This window comes from Pogonomyrmex barbatus, unplaced genomic scaffold (assembly GCF_055798465.1).
Source record: "Pogonomyrmex barbatus isolate J1 unplaced genomic scaffold, ASM5579846v1 scaffold13, whole genome shotgun sequence".
Lineage (NCBI taxonomy): Eukaryota > Metazoa > Arthropoda > Insecta > Hymenoptera > Formicidae > Pogonomyrmex > Pogonomyrmex barbatus.
The window spans coordinates 4,243,349-4,268,685 of NW_028297109.1; the positions used below are offsets into that span (position 1 = coordinate 4,243,349).

Below are 25,337 nucleotides of genomic sequence, written 5' to 3' on the forward strand. Positions count from 1 at the left end.
CGTGCCGCCATGTTGTTGTGTCACGTGATCGCACGGGCAGGCAGGCCAGCAAGGAGCAGCAGTAAGGTGAATGTGCGCCGGGTCAAGTCCGGTGCTGGGAGAGCCGATTGCAAAAATTCAGGCGTCTAATTAACACAGGCGAGACGAGGCAGCCGGGAACGATGGACGCGCGAAAGCTCACGGACCTGCTGCGGGCGACGATCGACCCCGCGCAGCAAAAGGAGGCGGAGAGCCAGCTCAACCAGGTAGGCGAGGGAATACGCGAGCGAGATTCGACCCGAGAGAAAACGTGCTCGCGCGATTTCGCCCGGCGGATGGTGGAAAGGGGAAGGGGTGGGGTGAAGGGGATGGACGAACTTCGGAATATCTCGAGAAACATGTGGCCTCGTATCTGCTGTCGTGCCCTCAGATCCCCAGGCCTCGTCCGTTTCGTGCACGTGGACGAAACTGATATCTTTGCCGAGGATAATGCCGGCGTGCATCGTCGTCCATGCCGAGGATAAGATGTTCGTCTCTTCCTCTCGATAGACGCCGATTCCCGTCCAGTACCATAACAGCCGCGGCGGATTTATTCTCGACGTGGGGTGCGGCACTTTGCCCGATTCTCGGTTTCGACGAGTGACAGCGCTATTCGTGGTATAACCTCTCTCTCCGCGCGCGAAGGGACGTTAAACAGAATAAGGGACCTTGTACCATACAATCTAAGGAAGGGTTGAAAGTACTTTAATCCCCCAAAAGATATTCTTAATTCGCCTGAAGAGCGAAAAAATATTACATCTTAAAAAAATATTTAAATGTCTTGACTTTTGATATGCAACATTATTCTTAAAATGAGTTTATATCATAAAATATGTTCTTGAATTTGTTGAAATTATCCTAATATTTTGTAATTTTACTATCAATATTACTGATATTTCTGTATATTTTATATATGTATATGATATAGAAATTATCTATTTTCTACATATGTGTTCTATAAGTTGTTATAAGTTTATAAAATAATGGTAATATCAAAGCAAAAATAATTTTTATATGATTATATATAATAAGTTGATATATTATATATACATACATTTAATGTTTGTAACTAAATGTTTCAGGTTCACAAAATTATTGGTTTTGCACCAACACTCTTGCAGGTAGTAATGTCAAATGAAGTTGATATGCCTGTCAGACAAGCAGGTAAATATCTGCTTTTCTGATTTTTTTTATAATTGAAGATCTCTGTAATATTGAAGATAAAACATAAATCATGAGGGCATAATATTCCGTTGTCTGTAGGTGTAATTTATTTAAAAAATTTAATTACTTCGGATTGGGCTGATAAAGAAGTTGATAGTGGGCCCATAGAATTTAGTATTCATGAGCAGGACCGTGCAATGATACGCGATGCCATAGTAGACGCTGTGGTACATGCCCCAGAATTAATTAGGCAAGTTGTAATACAACTTTTATTAAAATATATATAATAAAATATATATGTTAAAATATAGCGTATTGCCTATATTGTATGTTTAGAGTACAATTAGCGGTATGCATCAGTAATATAGTTAAACACGACTTTCCTGGAAGATGGACACAAATAGTGGATAAAATTACGATATACCTTCAAAATCCGGATGCTTTGTGTTGGCCTGGTGTTCTCCTCGCGTTACATCAACTTGTTAAAAATTTTGAGTACGTTTAGTCTTATTTTTCTGGCATTTTATTGCATAGAAAATATGATATTCTGATGAATAACTAGGTACAAGAAAGCAGAAGAGAGAGGACCATTAAATGAAGCAATGAATCTGTTACTTCCTATGATCTATCAATTAATATTACGCTTATTGCCGGATTCATCTGAGCAATCCGTTCTTCTTCAGAAACAGATATTGAAAATTTTCTTTGCTCTAACACAGGTATGTTAAGATAGTAAATTATATATAATAGATTTAAGGAAATAATATTAATTGAAAAATTTCTTCAATTTTAATACTAAAATCATCAATCATCAATCACTAAAATCATAATTATCCATACAGTATACTCTTCCTCTTGACCTTATCTCGAGAGAAGTGTTCTCACAGTGGATGGACGTAGTAAGACAAATAGCTGATAGACCAGTACCTCCAGAAACTAATAATCCAGACCTTGATGATGACGAACGTGCGGAACTGCCTTGGTGGAAATGTAAAAAATGGGCGTTGCATATTTTACACAGAATGTTTGAAAGGTAAATTGTCAGTAATAATTGAAATATTGAGACTGATAAAAATGAAGAGATATTTACATTTTGATATTGATTTAATTTTAGATATGGTAGCCCAGGAAACGTGACCAAAGAATATAAAGAATTCGCCGAATGGTATTTGCAAACCTTCAGTGCTGGTATTCTCGAAGTTCTTCTAAAAATCTTGGATCAATATCGTAGAAAAATTTATATCTCTCCTAGAGTAATACAGCAATCAATCAATTACATTAATCAGGGGTAAGAATTCACCTCTATAAATAAATGCAAATTTTATTAAAAGTTCAATAATCATAATATTCTTTTCAAAATTCTAGCGTGAGCCATGCATTTTCTTGGAAATTTTTGAAACCTCATATGTTTGAAATTATACGTGATGTTTTATTCCCTATTCTCTCATATTCTGCCGCTGACGAGGAACTGTGGAATACTGATCCTTATGAATATATTAGAGTAAAATTTGGTAAATTTGAATTCATTAAGACACATTGATCTAAAGTTTGTAAAGTTTTACTTATCAGAGTGTTTCCAGATATATTTGAAGATTTTGTATCGCCAATAACGGCAGCACAAACCTTGCTGCATTCGGCATGCAGGAAACGAAAAGATATGTTACAGAAAACGATGCAGTTTTGTCTCGAAGTTTTAACTAGTCCAAATGCAGACCCAAGACAAAAGGATGGTGCATTACATATGGTACATTTGTGAATCAGAAAAATATTTGTTGCTTGAATTTTTTATGTAATTATTCTATATAATTTTTTGTACGTTCTTAATGTAATCTGTGAAATTATTTTATTCAGATTGGAAGCTTAGCTGATGTCTTGTTGAAAAAGAAGATGTATAAGGAACAAATGGACAAGATGTTATTGCAATACGTATTCCCAGAATTCAATAGTCCTCATGGTCATATGCGAGCAAGAGTAAATAAAATGATAACCAGTGCCTTAGATATTGATATCATTATCATTATTACGTAACACTTGCATTACATAATAATGATAATGATGTGAATATATTCAATACAATGGCACTTATTAATTATGCTTTTAGGCCTGTTGGGTGATGCATTACTTCTCAGAAATCAAATTTAAATCGGAACAAATTTTAGTTGAGGCAGTCAGATTAATTACACATGCTCTTCTATCAGATCAAGATTTGCCTGTTAAAGTCGAAGCGGCCATAGCACTACAAATGATGCTTTCAGCACAGCCAAAGTCTCAGAAATATATCGAACCGTTAATTAAACAAGTAACACTTGAATTGCTGACTATTATAAGACAAACTGAAAATGACGATTTAACGAGTGTTATGCAGAAAATTGTTTGTACATATACTGAACAATTGATTCCAATTGCTGTAGAAGTTTGTCAACATTTGGTAAGAAGTTTAATAGAGATGTTGCAAAAAAGTTTATTATGAGTTAAATAAATGCAATTATACTATGTCATGTTATATATATTTTTTCATTCAGACTACTACGTTTAGCCAAGTGCTCGAAACAGATGAAGGTAGTGATGAGAAAGCAATAACAGCAATGGGCCTCTTAAACACAATAGAAACATTACTAACAGTAATGGAAGGACATCCTCAAATCATGACGCAACTCGAACCGATTGTCCTTCAAGTAGTAGCTCATATCTTTGCACAAAGCGTAATGGGTATGCTTTTTTATATTTATATTATTTTTCTTTTTTGTTTTGATAATAAATGTCTTATCTAGAATTGCAACACTATAGTTTTAAAAGAATCTGACATGAATTTATATTAATATTTATGTAATATTTTTGATCGCATTCATAAAAAAACTTAATATTAATAAAGCTTTACTGAATTTGTGTTCAAAACTACTTTTCTTTTTTCTATTTATTCAATCTGATTTTTAACGAATTTTCTATAAATGTTAGATTTATTTATATTTTCAATTTATTTTAAATTATAAATTTAACATTTATTTTAATATTATAATAGGATAGAATAATAGAATAATATTTTTTAAAATAATTTAAGATATAGAATCGAATCCAGATTTTTTACTTGATAAGTCAATATTTTACTATTGACTTATTTAACATATCAAATTTTTATCAATATTTAATTGACAATTGATAAGTACTATAAAAATTGCAATTTAATAATAATAAAAATAATAATAAAAAAATTTCATTATAATAAAACTTGCAATTTAAAATTCAATTCATGAATTCTATGTCTAATTTTGTTTTTCTTTTTTTAAATAGAATTTTACGAAGAAGCATTGTCGTTAGTTTATGACCTAACGGGTAAATGTATATCAGAAGACATGTGGAAAGTTTTAGAACTTATGTATCAACTCTTCCAAAAAGATGGTTTTGATTATTTTACTGATATGATGCCTGCACTGCATAACTATATCACAGTCGATACTCCGGCGTTTTTGTCGAATGAAAATCACATTGTTGCCATGTTCAACATGTGTAAAGCTGTAAGTATTAAAGAAAATTCTTTTTTTATTATTCCATTATTTATTAGTCCATTATTATTATTTGCTAAACAAGATGCTATTTTTTTTATCATAGATTCTGACTGGTGAAGGTGGTGAAGATCCAGAATGTCATGCTGCCAAGTTACTAGAAGTTATAATTCTACAATGTAAAGGCCATATAGATCAGGTAATTTTACGTAATATCTAAGAATTACATGCAAATGATTTAATGAAATTTATTAAATGCGATCTGGATAAATCAATTTGATTTTAGTGTATACCGTCGCTCGTGCAATTAGTCTTGGAACGTCTAATGCGCGAAGTTAAAACTTCGGAATTGCGAACAATGTGTCTTCAAGTGGTCATTGCCGCTTTATATTACAATCCTGCATTGTGTTTGGAAACAATGGACAGATTGCAAGGAAACTTCGACCAATCGACGGAGCCGCTTGCTTCGCGTTTTATTAAGCAATGGATTAATGACACTGATTGCTTTTTAGGGTATACGTTTTATCATATAAAGATGTTTCAATTTATTTGAAAAATAAATTATAATAATTTATACAATATTCAATTTTGCAATTTGTAAAAGTGTATTGCGTTTTTTCTCTCTACAGCTTGCACGATCGTAAATTGTGCGTTCTTGGACTGTGTACATTAATCAGCATGGGTCCTGCTAGACCAGCCGCTGTTAATGAATGTGCAACACAAATTATTCCATCTTTAATCCTGCTGTTCGAAGGTTTGAAGAGAGCATATGCTGCTAAAGTTACGGATGAAGAAGATGATGACAATGATGAGGAAGAAAGTGACATTGATGAAGGTTAATTTTGCACATATAGTATATATAGTATATATATTGCATATGATGATTATATGTGATGACCTAATCAAATTTAATGATTTTTAGAGGTTTTATCATCGGATGAAGATGATATAGATGAAACTAATGAAGAATACCTCAACAAATTGCAAGACAAAGTAACACGAGCGTCTGGACAACATGGCTTTAATGTTAATGCGACTACACAGGATGGTCACGGTGATCAGAGATCGGATGATGATGAAGATGATTCAGAATATGATGGTAACGAAGAGACTGCTCTTGAAAGCTATACTACACCTTTAGATAAAGATGATACCAATCAAGATGAATACGTTGTTTTCAAGGAAGTCATACAAAGTAAATAAATTGAAATAAAATAATTTCAAAATAAACATTAAAATATATATTTCATATATTTCTTATTTTTAACTAGATATTGAACGAACCGACGTGGCCTGGTACAGGGCTTTGACGAGTCTTCTAAGTCCTGAGCAAGAGAAAGCTTTACAAGAAATTATTGTTTTGGCAGATCAACGCAAAGCAGCTTTAGAAAGTAAAAGGATCGAGCAGAGCGGAGGTAAATTTATATTGCTTTCGATAATCGAATTTACTTTGGTTGCTATACGAGTTAATTAATATTTGCGTATGTCTTGTATAAATTTATGAAGAGCATCTTTTTGATTTTCTAGGATATGTTTTTCACTCACAGACTGTGCCCACCTCATTCAACTTTGGTGGAACACCTTTAAGTCGATAAGGACTTGTAATCATTTCGATTTTAGATTAACTAAGTAAGTAAACAAATTATACAGAATTTGGATCGGACATTTGTAGCACATGATCATTAGTACATGACCATTTTGAAAATATTACGCATTTCCTATTTACTATTTTTGTGTAAACTAATTGTACATTACTAAGGCAATCTAACAAAGTCTTACTTTAATACGATGACACTAAAATTTTATCTCCATGAGATCAGATTTGTGCATATTGTTTCATTAGTCGAGACAGCAGATTTGTTTCTTAGTTAAAAATCTATATTCTCTTTTACATATTTTCCACATATAACAATTCAATTTTTGATTCAAGTAAAATGTCGTCTAACAAGCTATAATATATTTTCTTGACAATATTTTATATGAAATATGGAACTTTCAAAATGCTTTTGATTAAGAAAATTCCCAGCATAACTTGTTAGATACTCTTATATATTATATTGTATTTAATAATAGTCTTGATTATCAACCTTAGCCTGAAATTATTTCAGCAAAATCACTTAGTTTAATTACTAAACTAAATAAATGTTAATATGAAAATTATGTTAAAAATTGTTGGTATAAATATATCAAAATCTTTTGAGTATGTGTATAAATTATGTTATTTGATATTGTTAACAATTAGTTTCATAAAACATCATGTACGCTCTCCAAATCTATTTACGAATCGCTACTCTGCTGCAAAAAGAAAAGTGTAACTTGTCAAGGATACTAGACGTAACTTGCAAAATTGTGTTGCCTATCAGCAAATATTTAGATAAGAGTAATTTAGATTTTTAAATAAACACTGTTTTTTCAAGTTTTCTTTGTTTAAATGTATATATGGCCAAACATTTTTCTGCAGTTACCGATCACTTTACGTAAATCCCAGCACAGCTTACTTTATTTTGGAAAAGATAAATTCTGCCCCATATTTCATGCTGTCCAAACTATACTCTGAAAGATGGAGCTACACGGATGATTTAACAAAGCACTTTAAATAGCTTTTGCAATAATAATAAAGTCTTTATAATATTAAATATCGCGGACTAGTATCCGTATTATCTATCCTATGTTAAAAAAGGCGTTAATAAAAAGTATGACAAATTTAAGCTCTTTCTTTCACGAAGTATTGTAATTATACAAGACGAACTCGGAGCAGAAATAAACTATAAATATCAGAGCCCAAAATGATAAAGGCGTACAAAGAAGAGGTGTTCTGTGCTGTGGTTAGTGAAATGATTACTGCACAAGAGAATGCTTTTTATATCAGAATGCAAAAGGACACATGTGTCAATTATGTGTCGCTTCAGAGTATAAATTGTGATTTGTATTCATGTCCAAAATTTTGTAAAATACTGTCGAATAGCGAAACTAGGTTGTCATTTTGTTGATAATGTGTTGTTTTATAATTATATACTCGACTTTTATTCCATGTATCGAGTACAAGAATATTTTTTACATAAAACTGCAAGAAATTTGCTGGGCAATAATTTTAATCACGTTTAATCCAAATTCAGTTTTCCTAATCTAACGATTCTATATACAGGGTGCATGCAAAGGTACAGTGGATAATATAGAAGAGAAATGATGTATGATAGACTTTGTTGACTATTAATTTGTTAAAAACATAATACGAAATTACTAGGAACTCAAAACTAATTCCAATTTAATAACGATTCTATATAATATATATGATAATTTCATATAGAATATTCCACAAAATTGTTATTAGAATTGACAAAAAAATATAAGTTTCAATTTATTTTTTAATATCTAGAGCAAATTAAGAAATCCCTACACATTTCTTATTTATTCATAACAAACATTAGTCTTAATATCTAAATAAATGATATCAATAATGTAAGAGAAAGATAGAAATATGTGTATTCTTGCTCAATATTTTTAAAATATTTGCATATAATGCGCATGTGTCTCAAATTTTAGAAAGCCAAAAGTATTTATTTAACAAGATGACTTTAAATTGTTTCAAATAGAAGAATCTTTTTGCTGGATCAATACGTTGCACAATACTTCGGTGACAAAATTGTATATAAATCTCTGTATGGTATTTTAAGAAATTATTTTTTCTAATATAATTCATATTTAAATAAATATTAATTTAATCGCGTACTTTTTAAATTCGCCAATTTTTTTATTTTGCAGTGCCCTGCTTTTAGATTGGCTCGTTTAGAATTATTACTATTGATTTCTTGCAGTGTTTATCAGAAATATTGCAAATTATATATAAAAGTGATTTTCAGAATTATTGTTTAAAATCTGTTATAAACAGATGATGCAATCAAATAAAGATGTTATCGCTCTTTACGCTGTGATCCGAACTTGACTCATCATTTGATACGGTTAAAATCTTGGTGCATATGTAATGAAAAAAGAAGTTGATTGATTGTATCAGCTTTCAAACACGAATATTAAAAAAAAAGTGCCTTGAGACGTTAATGCGCAGACGGGACCTAAATTAAAGAATACAGCAAAATAAGCTGTAGGTCGGAGTGAGGCCAGGACACTTCTCTAGTTCATAAGTTCTATAAGTACTGTATTAAAGAATAATAAATTAATAATTGATAGAGAAAAGAGACGTGAAAGCTGTTCCTTTTGCTTTTATAGGATGCGATCCGTAACTTCTTTGTAATGAATATTTACTACACACATTACACACACATTACACACACACACACACACACACACACACACATTCTCTTCGTAGTTTTTATATAATGATAAAATAAATTATGAATAACTGTAGCGGCGATGAGTCTTATGATAAAATCACATATACGCTTAAGTCTTGATATTGTATAAACTAATAAGAAATAAGATAACTATATTGGTGCTTTAATATACAGATGAAGTTTATAGAAACTTCATTATTAAACTGAAACTGTAGTCTCTATTGTATCTGTCATTTATTTATTTATCCAAGACCTTTATTTTTCTCAAGTACAATATGTTTATGCATTAGCATTTAGCTCTCTTACACCTGCCTAAAGAAGTATATTTAATAAAAAATAAAATATAAAATATCGTATAGTAATTTGGAATTCATAGATTGTCGATTTTTAAAATAAAACAAAATTTTGCTCACCGAAACAATAAGTAATAACATTAAGTTTTGCTATGATTTTGCAATGTGAGTAAAAGGTTAATAAAATAATTCATTAATATTTGTATAGATGCATTTTATAATATATTATCTCTTATTTTCACTAGCGATTATTCGCTATCGTGAATTCCAAAATGCATACGGATTAGAGATATATGATGTTACTTAAATATTCAGATTTATACATTGATACGAGGGCAAGCAGAAAGAAATATCGGTGGCACATTTCAACACACTTTGTTACATAAATTTTTCTGTGATTCTTGCATGTCATTAATTTTTCTAAACTACATTGAGATATGCTCAATTATTTTATATAGATTCTGTACAAGCGTGACGTTTTCAAAATATGCTTTCCAACACACATTTCTAGAACTTATAAAATATAACAATAAATTTAATTTAGAATAACAAATCTCACAATTGTATTGTAATCTCACAATTGTTAGTGATTGTTGTAAGGTTTATATCTGTACATAGAGCTAAACAAATCAATCTCCCAGGTTAGTGTGAAACAAACTCGAATCTTTTTCATAAAGAAATATATTATTCTTACATGTATTGGAAAGAGATTTATCTTGGGTGTAAAAATATGCTGTTTGCGAAAATCCAAACGAAACATTGCAGTTTTGTAACAGCCTTATATTCCATTCTCAGTCAATACATAAGTTACTTGTACATATATTTAAATGAAAAGCAGATTTCAATAGATGCTACGGTGAAAAATTATCGCGAAAATGGGTTGCACGCCCTAGAAAATAAATATTTCATAAATTAAGGTGTCTATAAAACACAAAAAACGGATTTAAAAATTCAGGATCCAGGAGCTTCCTAATCTCAGTTCCAGAATTGCAATGCATTGTATGCAACACAATTAGATATCTCACATTGTAACATCTATTATCTGCCAAATGTCAAACTATAATCCTACGATCCCTTCAACACTGCACTTCAAATTCACTAAAATAATGCCATAGCCAATAAACATTTCAATAATCATCGAAAACAATAAATTCAATAATGAATTCAATTCACTTGAGATTTACTAATGAAAAAAAGGTGTTCCAATTAAATGTATATAGGCCTGGCAAGACATAAAGAAAGTAAATATGTTAATGTTATCACGCAAGTGACAATGAGGACATTGTGCGATCCTACATTCATTCCATAGTTTAGGATCTCTTCACCTACAGTGAGTCCTTGAAGCGTGTACAGTATTGACGGTGAGGCACTGTATCACTTGAGACACCGTTCAAAATAATAGGATCCTACGTAACCACCTCGCATCGCTTTAGCTACATTTTGTTCAAAAGCCCTTCTGTTGTTCTGTAATACTTCAGCTGCATCCTTATTTAACGGATCCTCAGGATTTGGTTCCTACCAAAACATATTTCAACACAGATAATTACAAAAATTAGAGATTAGAAATAAATAAATATACATGTTAAAAATATATATGTTAAATATATATGTTAAAAGTAAATGTTAAAAATAAAAATATATATATTAAAATTATATATATATGTATTTTATAATACATTTATATAGATCTTAGAATTTTTTCTGCTATACAAATAACAGTGATATATTTTTCATTTACAAGCTATAAGTTATAAGATATAAATAATAATATTCAAAAATATATTGCACGTACTAGAAAGAGATACTGGAGACCATAGACAATGGAATTGATCGTGAGTACAGGCTTCCAGTCCTCTCTCAAAATATTGAGGCACACATTACCATCCAAATCGATGTTAGGATGATAAACTTGAGTCTCGCATTTCACCTTAGGTGGTTCATGTGGATAATTGGGTCCGACTTTGAAACTAAATACAAATCTACCGCCTTTGTAAAATCCCTAAAATTAATAAACCTTCGAATCATCCAAGTATACGAAACGATTTTGTATGCTATTAGTGTTGACAGGGACTGTTTATTGACTCGACACCAAAAATCATCTAGATTTTCGATAGGACAGTATGAGTAGCATTGAGCTGTTCAAGCAGGATTATAAAAAAAAATTTAGGCGAGCGTTTACTCACTTCATCTGGACAGATGATTAATTTAAAACTTAGCAAATCATCAGGATCCGGGAATTCTGTGCCGCATGTTTTTGGGAGATTGAGCTCGTTTATGTCTGAAAGAGGAGCATCAGGTGAGACAAAGCTGAACGGCGGACAGGGTGGCGTGTCACGCGCGCGCGGGTTATCACCTTTTGTGATCCTCAGCTGTGCCGCGGACGCCTTCTTCTGGGTGCCAGCCTTGGGTGACTCGCCATCTTTTTTCGCTTGTTTCAACGAGAATAATTTGATCATAGTTAGATCGCGCGGTCGACGTCGACGCGAGCTGACATGCAAGTGCCTCGTGTACGGGTCGCGAACACGGACGGCATACAAAATCGTTTCCTGGGTACCCACGATTTTTTGATACCACGAGATCAATCGCGCTCGGTCAGTCTGGCAACTAGCACGCAGCACGCACAGTCGGCGCAGCGGCTAATGTCACGTGGACGGACGATCATGAGCGCGCTAATACCACGGCGTCACGAATTGCGCGCGTGATAAATCTTGTCCTAGCGAAAACTCTTGCCGCGAGTCGGTAATGTCGGTACGCTTTGTTACCGACAAGAAAGCGCGCCAAAAAGTTCGCACCTCCACTGAAATGGCTGTAGTCATCACTAAAGTTGCCAATTTCTTTCTTTCAGCGTTCGTTTTTATTTGTAAATAGTAAGATAATAGCGTCATTTTGTCTCGATAAGTCTTGCAATATTTTTTGTAAAAAGCAGATGACAGATCCAAGAGCGACTTTGAACGTTCTCGCCATTCACTGCGCAGGTCTGCGATTCATGGTGTTTCGCGCTTTCACGCGATGGATGAGAATTCGTCGAAAAAGACGAGCTTCCTCGCCTACGCAAGGATAGACATTTGAATTTTAACATGCGCGTTAATTCAAATTGCATGTGATGCACGTCTCGTTTTTGCGAAACGCGCATGTTGTGATCAGATTACGGATATGTCGCGTAAGATATTTGAAAGCGTTCCGCGTCTGTCTTCATGTGATTCGCCGACTCCGCTGCGTTTTCCGCACTGCGCATGTTTGTATTGTCGCGCTCCTCGTATTATCGCAGATAGAATCTTGCGCGATTTTTAGCGATTTTCTAAAGAATCTTTCAGTTTGTTAGCGTTAATTTGCGCCGCGCGTGTCACGCCATTGCATGTGACAAATCTAAACGTTGTGTAGCTTGGTTTCTTCTAATTATTGATAATTTTGCTCATAATTGTAATTGTGCATTCCGGCCTGCTCCGATCCAAGCACAAACGTACGCCCCGCGCCGAGCGTGTTTTTACATATTCGATGGTGAATAATAAATATGTGCAAATGAACTGGCGACACGCCTGATAATTTTATTCGAAATAACTCGGCGGCAGAATGACGTACAGAGAAGCACTGCTTTTGAATTATCGCTCGTCCGTCTTCTGAGATAAATTTCCCGCCGATCGATCGAGGCACCGTCACTTGGATGGGCAACTCCAACGCTAAGAGAAACAACTATCATAATCACCACAAGTATGATAGTCAGGTGGGTGTTGTTGGAATGTATATCCTAACCTGCAATGAAATATTTATGTTCCCTTAAATGTCGTCTGCTATTTTTTTCATTTCCATAACGCGTTATAATTAAACATTTTATAAAAGTGATATTATTAATTTACAGTATAGCCTCAGTGATTTACTTGGTGGAAGCTGTGTCAACACAGCAGCGCAGGCTTCTAATGAGGAAAGAAGATCATGGTCCCGTGCTTCTAATCGAAGGTGAGACAATTTGACATATAATAATTGATTTTTGACAGTAGGCATATTCTAAATAATAGGTGTAGAAGAACTAAGTTTATATTTGTTTTAGTTGGACCAAAGGCACTGTTCAGGATATTCATGGATCTTCCAAAACAGTATGGCCAGTTCCACGCTTCCAATTGATGTTTCTGCCTGAATTTCCAGTTAAGGAATATCCTCTAAAGATGGGATATTCCTTCTTAGATGTAATAGCTAAGGGTGCTTATGGAAAAGTTTACAGAGTGCAAAAACAAGAAACTAATCAAGTCTTTGCACTGAAAGTCATTAGCAAAGCCATGATTGTGGCAGAAAATTCTGTCCAACAAGCTAAAGAAGAAGTATGTATTTGTTTGAAACAATATTGATTAACAAATATATCAATCTGTTTAAGAAATATATAAGAAATTTGACATTTCATGTTTAGGCAGCAATACTGAGAATGGTTGGACATCATCCTTTTATAGTGAATTCTGTCCACAGATGGCAAGGCAGGAAAACATTGTATATATGTATGTTTCTATTGTTAGACATTTAAATTTTTATAATATAATTTTTAAATTGGCTTACAAATGTAAATAATGTTGCAGTGATGAATTATGTCTCTGGAGGAGAATTATTCTCACTAGTCGATGAATATGGCTGTTTGCCTGAAAAAGTAGTTAGGATATATGTAGCTGAAATTGCCTTAGCTATAGGTAAAAATAGTTTTAATACTTCCTTATAACATGACATCCATTTTACAAGGAAAATCTGTATCTTTATATAAAAACATCTTTGATATAGATTTTCTACACAATGCTGGTATAGTACACAGAGATCTGAAAGCAACAAATGTTTTACTTGACGAAGATGGTCATGCTGTGATTATTGATTTTGGTTTGGCTAAATGGTTGCAACGAATGGAACGAACGAATACGTTTTGTGGAACACCCCAATATATGGGTAAGAAAATATTGTAATAGAAATAATATAATTGTAATTGCACATTGTTATATGCAGTTCGTGTAAAATAATAAAAATTATTGATGATATTGATATGCGATGTAAAATGGAATTTTTTATCGCTCAGCCACATTAATATGAATATAATTTCATAATTTTTCAGCTCCTGAAATCTTAAAGAAGGAATATTACGGCCAGGAGGTTGATTGGTGGTCGCTGGGTGTATTAGCGTGCGTTTTACTTACAAATGAGGTATGTAAGAGATTTTAAGTTTGAATTCTATATTATTCTACTAAAATTGTTATCTCATATTATATCATAATTTTCTGTTTTAAATGCACCACTATGTGTATCATTGTACTAGAAATACACATCATCACAGGACTCCGTGGCGCAACGGTAGCGCGTCTGACTCCAGATCAGAAGGTTGCGTGTTCAAATCACGTCGGGGTCAAAACAACTTTTTTTTTTTAATAATTTTAATATATTTTTTTTATATTAGAAATTGTAAATAATGCTTATATAATTATAATTTAGTATTAATTATTTTTTTAATATATTTATTTTGAAAATATTCGATTATTTTATTTTAATTTGCATTATACTCAAATTACTCAAATCTTAAAAACTATATTCCAGTATATTTGAAGTTACGATTTGTATTTAATAAAATATTACAAATAATTATTACATATTATAATTTCAAGAAAAAAAAAAAAAAAGCCGCCCCCGGGTGGGCTCGAACCACCAACCTTTCGGTTAACAGCCGAACGCGCTAGCCGATTGCGCCACGGAGGCACTCGAATATTCGTCTCTTCCAAGTCCATTTACAAATAATTGGCTAATTCTCGTAACATTATCTTTATAAACATTAATTAAGAATTTAAACAAATCAAATTTTAAGTTTAAAAAAAAGAATGCCGATGCTAGATTCAAGCCTGCTATTTATCTTTATGCAAATTTTATTTTAATAATTTTTTAAACAATAACAATGATTTATTACTTTAGAATATATAATATAACACGTTGAAAATTGAAAATTCTTGTATAGATTTTTTAATTTAACAGCAGAAAGAAGAAAGCAAAAACTTTTAATATAAATAGCCATATTGTTATCTGCACTGCTTAGTGCAAATGTAACTTAATTAAATTAATTATTAAATTATATTATTAAATTATATATAGACCGAGGATATGTTTAATCATAAGAATGGAATAAGCATTATTCGATAATAATTCTTATTTTTGAATTTATATAAATTTAATAACGATTGTTTTGCCGTCTACTACTATGTTATTTTTAACGGATTTGAAATCTATTTTTTAAGAAATAAAAAGATTATTAGGCGTTGACAATTCTACCTCATTGAATAATATCTATATTCCATTCCTGTGTTTGTAATTAATTAATCACGAGGTCCTTTTTAAACGGCAAATTACAGAGCAATCTAATGAAACATTTTGCATCTCGCGTGGCGAGTTGCAAAATTTTCTTTCTTTCTCTCTTTCACGCCTTGACATTTCGTCGGGTGCACTCACCTATGCATCGCAGCCTTGTTTACGCCTACCTGTATCCGCAGTGCATCGTTGTTCGCTCGCCCTTTGATGAATCGATGCACCACAGAGAAATGTCGGCCCGCTGCACGCGGATGCGACATTCGCGAGCAATTGCGAGACCGCTGGAAGTTCTTATGCAAATGCATTCTCCATGGATAGTCGATTCATTATGGAGTTGCATTCGCGCGAATAGAAAGGTGTCGACTTATGACGCTGTAAATCTGCGAATCGACTCTCGATGGCAATTCTCTCGATAAATTGATTCCCGGTGAGATCTATCGTGCTTCCTACGTTCTTTCTACGGATTCTGTGAAAATCCATTTTGATTCTTTAGCTTGTCAGACGTTTAAATTATCTGCGATAAGCGATAGTTTAAAAATATTATAAAATATATATATTTTTTACCTTCTATTTTCGTTAACATGATAAATATATAATTATTTCTTTACTTATTTGAAAAAGTCAATCAGATCTATCGATAGGTATTTGCAAGATCTTAAATTTTTCATAATTTTTTCGTAAATGCATTTACGTATTCAATAAGAAAATTGCAGAGTTCGTTACCTTGGAGAAATGATGTTTTTCGAGAAAACATTTCCGAAATACAATGAGGAATACGTTTTATTTGATCTTCTTGCGCAACATAAACGATTTGTGGGCACGGTAAAGGGTTAAGGGTCATAAATTAAGGGGTATTATCATTTACTCAATCCGCTGCCGGTGCGCGCTCATTGTGCCTTGTTATTTCGTGTTAGAGAAGTGCGAAGATGTTTATCGGCTGGCGGAAGCCCTCGATTATCGTATCTGACACGGTACGTATGTACTGTGGACGCTGTCGAGAATGGCTAAGTGCTACTTCGTGAGTCACTCGTTTAACTTATTACAATTGCGGTTGATCCTCGTCGTTTTTGCGACGCTGAAGCGCGATGTTGTGATTGACAAATCGCGCGGCTTATCACGCCGACGTTAACACAAATCTCTGAAAATCGCGGGCTTTATCAGCGAGCGATTCATCACATCGCAACAGCGATATATCTCTCGTATCTGTTGCTCTCACGTCTGTTCCGTCATCTCTTGACGGATATATCCCTCGCCGAGCGCGCATTTGTTTCCCGCATCACGAATACTAGACTGGTTATTGCTCCGTGCGATCGTAATGCTCGCCGAGCGAAATTGTGTCTCACGTTGCAACTCGGAAGTGTGACAACGACTATAATCTAAGCTGAAAGGACCAGCAGTTTACAGTAAAATTTTACATATGTATTGTATAATGCTGAAAGAAAAATTACGTATACTTGTATGCTTGTATACAATACGGATCTTCAAAAGTTTATTTCCCGCTTATTGCTCGGCTAAATATATTTATGTAAAAACTGAAGGAGGAGTCTCGTAATATGTTATATAGCTAGAAAATTTAGATTCCTCATTTCTACACTTCGATCCTGTATATGTCGGTAAATGCTAAACGAATGATTCATAGATAGGCGATTGGTAGTAACATGAGGCCGTCGAGAGATTCACAGTAATAATAATAATTATTATTATAACGATGATGATAGTAATAATACAAATAATAATATTAATAATAATAGTGGTACTGGTACTAAATCGTAATAATAATAATAATAATAATAATAATAATAATAATAATAATAATAATAATAATAATAATAATAATAATAATAATAATAATGACACATGTATCTTTAAAAAGAAGACAGAGAGAGTCGAGCTACTTACTATAGTTTATCGGGATGGATTTACGGATTGTGTAATGTGTCATTGTGTCGAATGGGACATAGGGAGGTTTCATAAAGGGAGACGAGAGATATCGATCAAAGGGGCAGGGGGAGGGGGACAGAGTTCGTCCCCGCGGACAGATCGCGGTGTCCGCCGGGACGAATGGGAACGCCGCTCGGAGCCAAGTCCGAGTTGCATCCCGTGATGGACCGCCGCATGTTTTCCGCCGGATCGCGAGCGTCGATCGCCGTGTATCGAAGGTATGATCGATACACGGTGTCGTTCGTTCGTATCGCGGTGTCTTCAACACGCGATCGTCCCGCGCTCCCGGAGATACGCTACCGAGATCGTAGTGCGCCATCGAACATTGAACCCTCTATTCTAGAAAAATCAATGGGGTCGATGGGATCGTTCTTTCGCGCGCGCTCTCTCTCTCTCTCTCTCTCTCTCTCTTTCTCTCTCTCTCTCTCTCTCTCTCTCTCTCTCTCTTTATTTCTCTTTCTCTTCCTCTCATTCACACTGTGCGACTTTCACGCTTTCCGGATTCATCGCTGAGAGTGCTCCTTGCTCTGGCATTCCGACATCAAATTCTCGTTCTTTTTTTCACACATACACACACTCACTCACACGCACACGCACGCACTTTTTCTCGCGCTTCCGCTCCTGTTGTCTCGCGACGAACTCGTGCCCGCATCCTGATGGCCAGAGATGCCGATGCCTGAGCTCGTCCCGATCCTTAAGAGGAGCGATCCTCCTTCCTCTTCTCCTCTTCGTGATGATGCTGCTGCTGTTGCTGCCGCGCCGCTGAGGTTACTCGTCAATCAAGCCCTCCTCGCACCGAGATTTATTGCTCGGGCTTCGGGAGCAACTCCGCCAGCTTGGGCTTGTTGGCATCCTTATGCTCCTCGGAAGACTTATCCTCCTCGCTGCTCTTGGTGTCCTTGCTGTCTTCAGCAGATTTTTCTTCGGAAGAATCATTAGAGCGTTCCTTCGCCTCTTTGGCGGGTTCCTGTTGTTGCTGTTGTGGTTGTTGAGCTGGCTGCGGCTCCTCGGCGGGTGGAAGTTCCGATTTAGCCTGAGGGACTTCGGCTGCCTCCGCCGTATCTCGCTTAATCTGGCTAGATTCCTGAGGCTGCGCAGGCTGCTGCTCCTTGGCCGCCTCCACTTGAACGGGAGAGTCGGCGCTCTTCGCTTCCTTCTCAGGCTCCTTCTCAGCAACTTTCTCCTCAGCTACCTTCTCCTCCCTCTTGACCGGCTCTTCGACTTTGACAGCCGTCTGCTCGGCGGGCGCCGCCTCTAGCTGCTCACTATTCTCGATCTTTTCGCTCTTTTCGATCGGTTTTGGTTCCTCCACCGGCGCGGCCACTTCCGCTACGTTTTGCTCAGTCTCCGCGACAGGTGCGGATTTTTCTTGTGGTTGAACTGGTTCTTGAACGGGGGCGGCAGCTGCGCCAACGACGGATTCCTCAGCGTCACGGGTCACGCGATCAGGCTTGTCTTCGACCTTGGCATGAGCGAGCGAGTGACTCTCAGACTCCTTTGCTTGTTCGGCTGTTGTTTCAATCTTTTTTCCTTCAACAGCGGCAACAACTTCCGCGAGCTCCTCTTTCTTCGGGGTTGGCTGTACCGCTGGTTCCTCCAGCTTCTTTTCCTCTTTTGGCTCTTCCTTGGCGACTTTCTCGATGGCATCATCAGCGCGTTTCTCAATGGCCACAGGCTTCTCGGGTACAGGCTCGGCCGGCTCCGCGCTCTTTTCCTCAATGACTACGCTCTCCTGAATAATATAATGCAACGTTAGAAAGGATGAAGTTTTTAACTTGCTACGAAAGAAAAGATAAGATAAGAAAGATTAAAGAAAATTATTTATTCAAGAGAACAAGAAACTTACTTCCTTCGCGATCTGCTCTGGCTCTTGTGGCGCGGGCTGCACAGTTTCCTTTATCTTAGAAGCTGCCTCTTTGAGGACCTCTTGGTCCTCTTTCTTTTCCGCCTCGGCAGTAGCCAACACCTTTGGTTCCTCCTTCTCCTCGAGCTGTTCCTCAGAGGATTTGGGTTGCACTTGGACTTCCTCAGCCACTTTCGGCTGTTCCGGCTGCTGTGGCTCCTCTTTCTTCGGCTCAGTTGGTTGGACTTCCTCGCTGCTCCTTACAGCAGGTGCATCAACCGAAGCGGGTTGTTCGGCCGCTGATTGCTCTGACTGGCTAGCCACCGCAGGTTCCACGGGTGCGCTGCTCTGCGCAACCCCCGAAGCTGTCTCCGCCGCCTTCAGAGATTCCGCCGCGACCTTCTCCTCGAGGGGTACGACTGGCAACGGCTCCTCGTGGTGATCGGCCACTGGCATGGCAGTAATCATCTTCAGCCCCAAGAGGCACACCATTACTACAGCGAATTTTAGCATTGTGCAAAAATATCTGCAAAAAAATTTAAACACGTTCTTATCTCGTGATATTTCACATAATGTGGAATTAACGAAACTATTAATTTAATTCTATTAAATCGTCAGGAGGTGATGGAAAAATATCTATGACTTGAAATACATATACAATAAGATTCTTTTGTGATTGTAAGCAATCACGAAACTATCTTAAGGTTTTACTTCCTCAATTAACTTTATGATTCATCATGTTTTTTATGTTAATGTTTATTACATTGACGATCATAACCGAAGATTGAAAATAGTCAGTGTATGGCTCTTAACACCATCATAAAATGAACATTGAATTTTTATACATATTTGTGGTAAAAATCATAAATTACGATTATAATTATCAAGAATATTGCGATTAGTTCTTCTCATTAACTTCTATCTAACGAAACTCGTTCAAATTTACACGGAGAAGATATTGTGACACGCAATCTTCCAGTTAGGCGAATGGACGTGAGGACAGGCTGTCGTCGTGACAGCTCGGCATGAATGGCCGAGACGAACGTATGAATGGATCTGGTTGTAGATCGCGAGACGAAAGGACAACAGCTATGATTGCTAATGAGAAGAGGAGAATCGGAGAGGGCTGCGAGGGGGAGGAACGAGAATATCGCGTTGGATGCCGATGGGCACTACATCGGGGCTGTTGCGAGAGAATCGGCAGGAAGGAGGGAGACGGATGACATTGAACCGAATGCATCGAATAAGGCGAACATTATGGAACTAATGACAGGATGCGTGCCCCTCTCGCTCGTTACGCGCTCGCGTTTACGCTTCTCCACGCATGTTCAATTCTTCTCTCCGTAAAACACAGAATTCTTCTCTCCGTAAAACATAGAATACGCTTTAGCATCTTGCACAAGTTTCCATTACACGCAAGCACTAAGGATGGATCTTGCGTGCACAATTCAAACGAGGATAGAAACTTCTTTCGAAAATTACTAGTTTCTGAGTTACGAAGATATATATATCAAATTAATTTTTTTTTTAATTTCGTGTAGATTCTGTTTAAATTTAAATTCTGGATAAATTTTTTTAAATTAAATATACTTTCACAAAGCGTGGGGCGTATTGATTTATTCTCCACGCCGGATTTAAATTCATTCTTCGTGCAAGGAATGTAATTAATAAATTTATATCGCAAACTTTATCTCGTGATCTTTGCAAAATACGTCACGCGAACGAAACATTAGACTATTCCGCGTTCGTGAGTAGGCGTATGTGAAATCGGAGACAAACGAAGTGGTATTTACGCGTCATCGGATTGACGTGACAGGATCGGTGAGCATTAACGCTCGAGTTAAACGCAGTCACTGCGACAGAAACAAACACTTTTATAATCTAGCTTGTCTTTCTGCGTAGTTGTCGCCGATTAATGAATTAATCAATGAACTCGATGAAAAAAATTATTGCAGAAAATAGTAATTTGATTTCGCAGCCAATCGGCAGAGTTCTTGGTATCGATTAAAAATCGTAAAACGTAATCACGGAACAAGTTCTCAATGATATGCGAATTGAAAATTATGATGCGCAGAAAAAGTCGTATCATTTTGCATTTAATTAATTATAACTGGAAAAGCTGCGGAAAATAAATTATTCTTACGAATAACACGAAGTAATGATTTACATCGTTCCTCAAGAGCGGAGGCTACGCTCGTCGTACGCCTCGTGGAAATTGTCCGGTTACGGCAAACCGGAATGCCCTGTTGGTGTAGAAAAGTCGAGAGGGAACGACGGCGAGAAGTGACGACAAAGACAGAATCAACGAGGCGTAGTTGTGGAGAACAGTGAACGGGAGGCGGCAAAAGGATCCAGTTTTTATGACGAGATCGATGGGGGTCTACGTTTGGCAATGCAATTACGTCGGTGCAACTGTTACGTTCTTGTCGCAGCTGACTGCGTTTTTATATGAATATATATATATATATATATATATATATATATATATTTATTGATTATAACGTCGGCGATATCGCCGAAATCACGTTGCGTTGCTATAGAAAGCGACAGAAGCCGAGCTCCCTCCCGCTTTTATCAAGAATCGCAATACGCGTTTGCGTGAGAACGGAAACTACTCGTATCGCAAACATGAACCTCTTTTTATCTATAATTGCATAAGCTTAGATTCAGATCTCTATAATAATTATCCATAATCGAGAACGTTCGTTCGTTTAGAAAAACTGCTGAAGATCTTCAAAGTTGAAGTTTCCAAATATTTGCATAAAATTAAGACAACGGCGAATATAATTACACCGGATACGCGGCGATGGCGCATAGTCGCAATAAACTTAATTGCGAGTCAATTCAAGTACCATAGCCGTCGACTTATTGTCCGTGCATCACGGACATTTCGTTAATTACTTCCTACACGGCGATTACGCGAGGACGAACGACGGATGCGTGTTCGTCGATCTCACTTTCGATCTCACAATTTTTCACTCTCAGCGCAATCCTTGGAAAAAAAGGGAAAAGAAGTGGCGACGAAATTTCGATGAGAAGGATGATTTCGGTTCATCGCATCGCGAATAGATAAGTGCTCGGCGACCAGGTCGATAGACGCAGGAAATGCCTGTGAAAGATGATGGACGCCGATTACCTCATCAAGATCATCAGAGGTATAATAATGTACCACACTTACAAAAAGAAGTGTCGCGCGCGCCATCAAGCACTCTAACGTCAATGATTATAGTCTCCTGCTCTCCTCTCTTTCTCTCTCTTTCTTCTAGCCTCTCAGCTTTGCGGCCTTTTCTGATTGCGGCGTGTTGAAAGAGCGTTGAAAGAGCGGTGTCCGCTCGCGTCTAATCTAAAGCCGCGAGAAAGCCTCCTCCGTTCAATTCGAACTCACGAGATATCCGTTCGCGTAAACGCCAAAGTCACGAAACCGTTTCTGTCTGGTTCGAGTCCATGTGAAGCTACTTCATCGTATATCTCGCGGGGAAGATTCTGCATTAACGGAGGTTTGGCGCACGTTCGACGTTCGTGATTGCGCAGCTGCCAGGGAAGACGGTCGCCGGTTGCCGACCTCGAGTCGCCGTCGCGGCGCAGGTAATTTGCAGATTGACAGATTAAGCCGACTAATTAGGGGTCGGGAAGGAGCGCCATGGAAGGGAGACGCGAAATTACGCAAACGCGCGCGGTTGCTCCTTGAGAAATGTAGAAATTATGTATATAGCGGCGACGGAGTATGGCCTGCACGCGAGCGACGCGCGTTTCCCTTGCTTTGACCTCTTAATCGCCGGAATCCCTTTCCGAGCTGCGCTCTTCATGAATCAATCTCCTTATTTAACTCTTTAACTATATATACCATATCTAGCGAGAATTGAAACATTAATAATTTTCATATAATAAATTTATGCGTAAATGCAATGCTTTCTTTATCTTGGTTGTTAATAATTTCAAATACTCTTGTGTATCGCAACGGAAGGTTTGAAACAAATTAAGTAAAAGAACTTACACATTAATGTAAGACTTATTTTTATGTTTCTTTTTTCTCTTGGTTTTTATGATTTTTCTTTTAGAAGATTAAATTTAACGAATGCAAAGAAGACTTCTATACAATTTTTTTACTTGAACGCTGATGCTGAGCGGATTCTTTGATAGCGAAACGGAGAACCTTTATTCACCGTTGTTCATTATTTTAAAAATTTGCATTCGCCTCGCCGACTAATTGAACGAATGGATACAAGCGCGGACGGCGAACAATAGCATTATCGCGCTCCACTTTCAAAACTATCTCTGTCGCCGTCGCTACTTCGTCGCGACTCGGTACCAAGTCCTACGCGTATTGCGAAAGAAATGCAGTTAGCTACGAGTCTCGAGAAAAGTCGCATAAACGCGAGGCTAATAATCATCAAGTCCAACCAACTGCGTACATTGGCCGCACATGATCGCACTGCGAGATTTCGTCAAACTCGATTATCGGCGCCTAGCGGCGCCTAGTTTATCACGTAATTTCTTTGGACTACTAAATAGAATTTAAAGATAAATCAGTAAAGAAACGAAAAGAAGTTCACTTAACATTTACGTGATCGATTAGCGGAAAAAAGTATTCGCGGATTCGATACTCGCGATACAAGTTTATTCGACGAAGAAACCCGTGCTTTGATCAATCGATCGAAATGTTAGGTTGGAGTAATCCGTGGTGATCGACAGGCTCATCGAGTTCCTGTCGAAGGATCGTCTCTTCGCCGCGAGACGAAGTTTCTTCGGTCGAGGGTTGTGAAACTTCTGCGACAGAGAGTGAGAGAGATTTGTGTACTCACGTCTTTTTCTCTCCTTCGTAAGCGTGAAATTCTTGCCAGACGGGTCGGCGTCGGGCACGGCGATGATCTCTCCTCTTCTCGGTTTCTCTTGCTTCTGTCTCTCGCGGATCGGCTCTCACCGGTTCGCGCGAACTATCGATCGGGCGCGATCGATCGGAGAACGAAAGAACGCGGGGGAGATTCCTGTGTCCCTCGGTTTCTCTATTTCTTCCCTCTCTTTTTTTCGCGCGCGTGCGATTACGCTCTTTTGCGAAGGACCGTTGGCGTTCGGGATGAAGGTTGAGTCGTGTGTCGAGATGGAATCGCTGGGGCCCCGCTTATATACCCATTTACCCACCAATGCTGACGGCCAGGATCATGCAAGGGGGCCCCGACCCTCCTCGCCGATCGAGCCACCGGGAGGGGCCCCTCCTTTAGTCTTCTCTTCGCCGCCCTTCTTGGACTCTATCTTATCTCCCTCCTTGTCCTCCGCCTCCTCTCTCTTTCTTTTCCTCCTACACCACTTCTTGCGTTCCTTATCCTCCTCCCTCGCTCTCTCTTTTTCTCTCTCGCTCGTTTCTGCTTGATCTTGGTTTGCTTGCCGATTCCTCGGCTCTTTTCTGTTCCGGACTACGACATCTACGCCCGGTTCAGTCGGGATCCATCTTCGGGAACAGACTTGTAATGTGGCTCGTGTAGCTGACCCAATCATCACACCTTGAACGAGTTTAATCCTTTAACTGCAAACTTGTACAATACATCTGGCTAAGAATAGAAATTTGTTAGATACCCGATTAAGATTTTTTATCATTATTTCAGAGCCATTGCGTGCAACGCCGAGTTATATAAAACTAATTAATTTTTGCGGCATTCACGGTTAAAACTCTTTCTTGTATCAAACGAACGAATAAAAAGAATTATTGAAGAATCGGAGAAATCGAAAATTCAATTTCTAGAGAGAGATCTGCAAGTGCCATTTTCTAGTTACGACTGAAATTGTCAATTAGATACCTGTTATGGAACTCTTAACAATACTTAGAACGATTATCATACTTTGAATCATTATTGAATACAACCAAGAACCTTGGAATATTTACTAGCCACGGGGTTTCTTATCAGTTCCTTATGCGCAACGATTCAATGATCAGAATATATCTGGAAAATTATTACATTTTCTATACATGCGATTGTCC

The 25,337-nt window shown here is 37.0% G+C and overlaps 4 protein-coding genes, 1 long non-coding RNA gene and 2 other non-coding genes across 8 annotated transcripts in view; 3 read left to right on the top strand and 4 right to left on the bottom strand.

The window, feature by feature from the left end:
- The first annotated feature begins 7 nt into the window (after window positions 1-7).
- Window positions 8-9,192, top strand: msk (importin-7 msk). Its single transcript, XM_089072047.1, has 19 exons — window positions 8-245; window positions 1,101-1,182; window positions 1,282-1,432; window positions 1,519-1,677; window positions 1,745-1,901; window positions 2,025-2,215; window positions 2,297-2,470; window positions 2,548-2,693; window positions 2,763-2,926; window positions 3,034-3,153; window positions 3,284-3,610; window positions 3,705-3,891; window positions 4,471-4,694; window positions 4,789-4,881; window positions 4,969-5,195; window positions 5,312-5,517; window positions 5,605-5,877; window positions 5,954-6,097; window positions 6,210-9,192. The coding sequence occupies exons 1-19, from the start codon at window positions 162-164 to the stop codon at window positions 6,275-6,277; spliced, it is 3,177 nt and encodes a 1,058-aa protein (XP_088928173.1). The 5' UTR covers window positions 8-161; the 3' UTR covers window positions 6,278-9,192.
- Window positions 9,193-10,023: 831 nt separating this feature from the next.
- UbcE2M (NEDD8-conjugating enzyme UbcE2M) lies at window positions 10,024-11,905 on the bottom strand. Its single transcript, XM_011638358.3, has 4 exons — window positions 11,618-11,905; window positions 11,448-11,542; window positions 11,057-11,263; window positions 10,024-10,779 (listed from the first exon to the last, which is right to left on the bottom strand). Exons 1-4 carry the CDS (start codon window positions 11,718-11,720, stop codon window positions 10,639-10,641), a joined length of 546 nt encoding a protein of 181 aa, XP_011636660.1. The 5' UTR covers window positions 11,721-11,905; the 3' UTR covers window positions 10,024-10,638.
- A 937-nt stretch (window positions 11,906-12,842) lies between these two features.
- S6KL (ribosomal protein S6 kinase like) overlaps window positions 12,843-25,337 on the top strand; it is a 43,873-nt gene continuing 31,378 nt past the window's right edge. The window contains exons 1-7 of the mRNA XM_011638347.3: window positions 12,843-12,985; window positions 13,121-13,218; window positions 13,310-13,577; window positions 13,664-13,748; window positions 13,827-13,934; window positions 14,023-14,181; window positions 14,345-14,433. Coding sequence (XP_011636649.2) covers window positions 12,926-12,985; window positions 13,121-13,218; window positions 13,310-13,577; window positions 13,664-13,748; window positions 13,827-13,934; window positions 14,023-14,181; window positions 14,345-14,433 — 867 coding nt within the window. The 5' untranslated portion in view covers window positions 12,843-12,925. The remainder of the gene's footprint in view (window positions 12,986-13,120; window positions 13,219-13,309; window positions 13,578-13,663; window positions 13,749-13,826; window positions 13,935-14,022; window positions 14,182-14,344; window positions 14,434-25,337) is intronic.
- On the bottom strand, window positions 12,887-17,816 carry LOC148937574 (uncharacterized). 2 transcript variants are annotated; one of them, XR_016138209.1, is made up of 3 exons: window positions 15,750-17,816; window positions 13,807-14,057; window positions 12,887-13,014 (listed from the first exon to the last, which is right to left on the bottom strand). It is a non-coding gene; the product is annotated as an uncharacterized LOC148937574 (long non-coding RNA). The 2 variants fall into 2 exon arrangements; XR_016138208.1 differs by having other exon boundaries at window positions 15,721-17,816.
- TRNAW-CCA (transfer RNA tryptophan (anticodon CCA)) lies at window positions 14,564-14,635 on the top strand. Its single transcript has one exon. It is a non-coding gene; the product is annotated as a tRNA-Trp (tRNA).
- Window positions 14,906-14,979, bottom strand: TRNAN-GUU (transfer RNA asparagine (anticodon GUU)). Its single transcript has one exon. It is a non-coding gene; the product is annotated as a tRNA-Asn (tRNA).
- bnb (bangles and beads) lies at window positions 17,941-24,487 on the bottom strand. The gene is made up of 3 exons (XM_011638346.2): window positions 24,166-24,487; window positions 19,367-19,889; window positions 17,941-19,252 (listed from the first exon to the last, which is right to left on the bottom strand). Exons 2-3 carry the CDS (start codon window positions 19,874-19,876, stop codon window positions 18,323-18,325), a joined length of 1,440 nt encoding a protein of 479 aa, XP_011636648.2. The 5' UTR covers window positions 19,877-19,889; window positions 24,166-24,487; the 3' UTR covers window positions 17,941-18,322.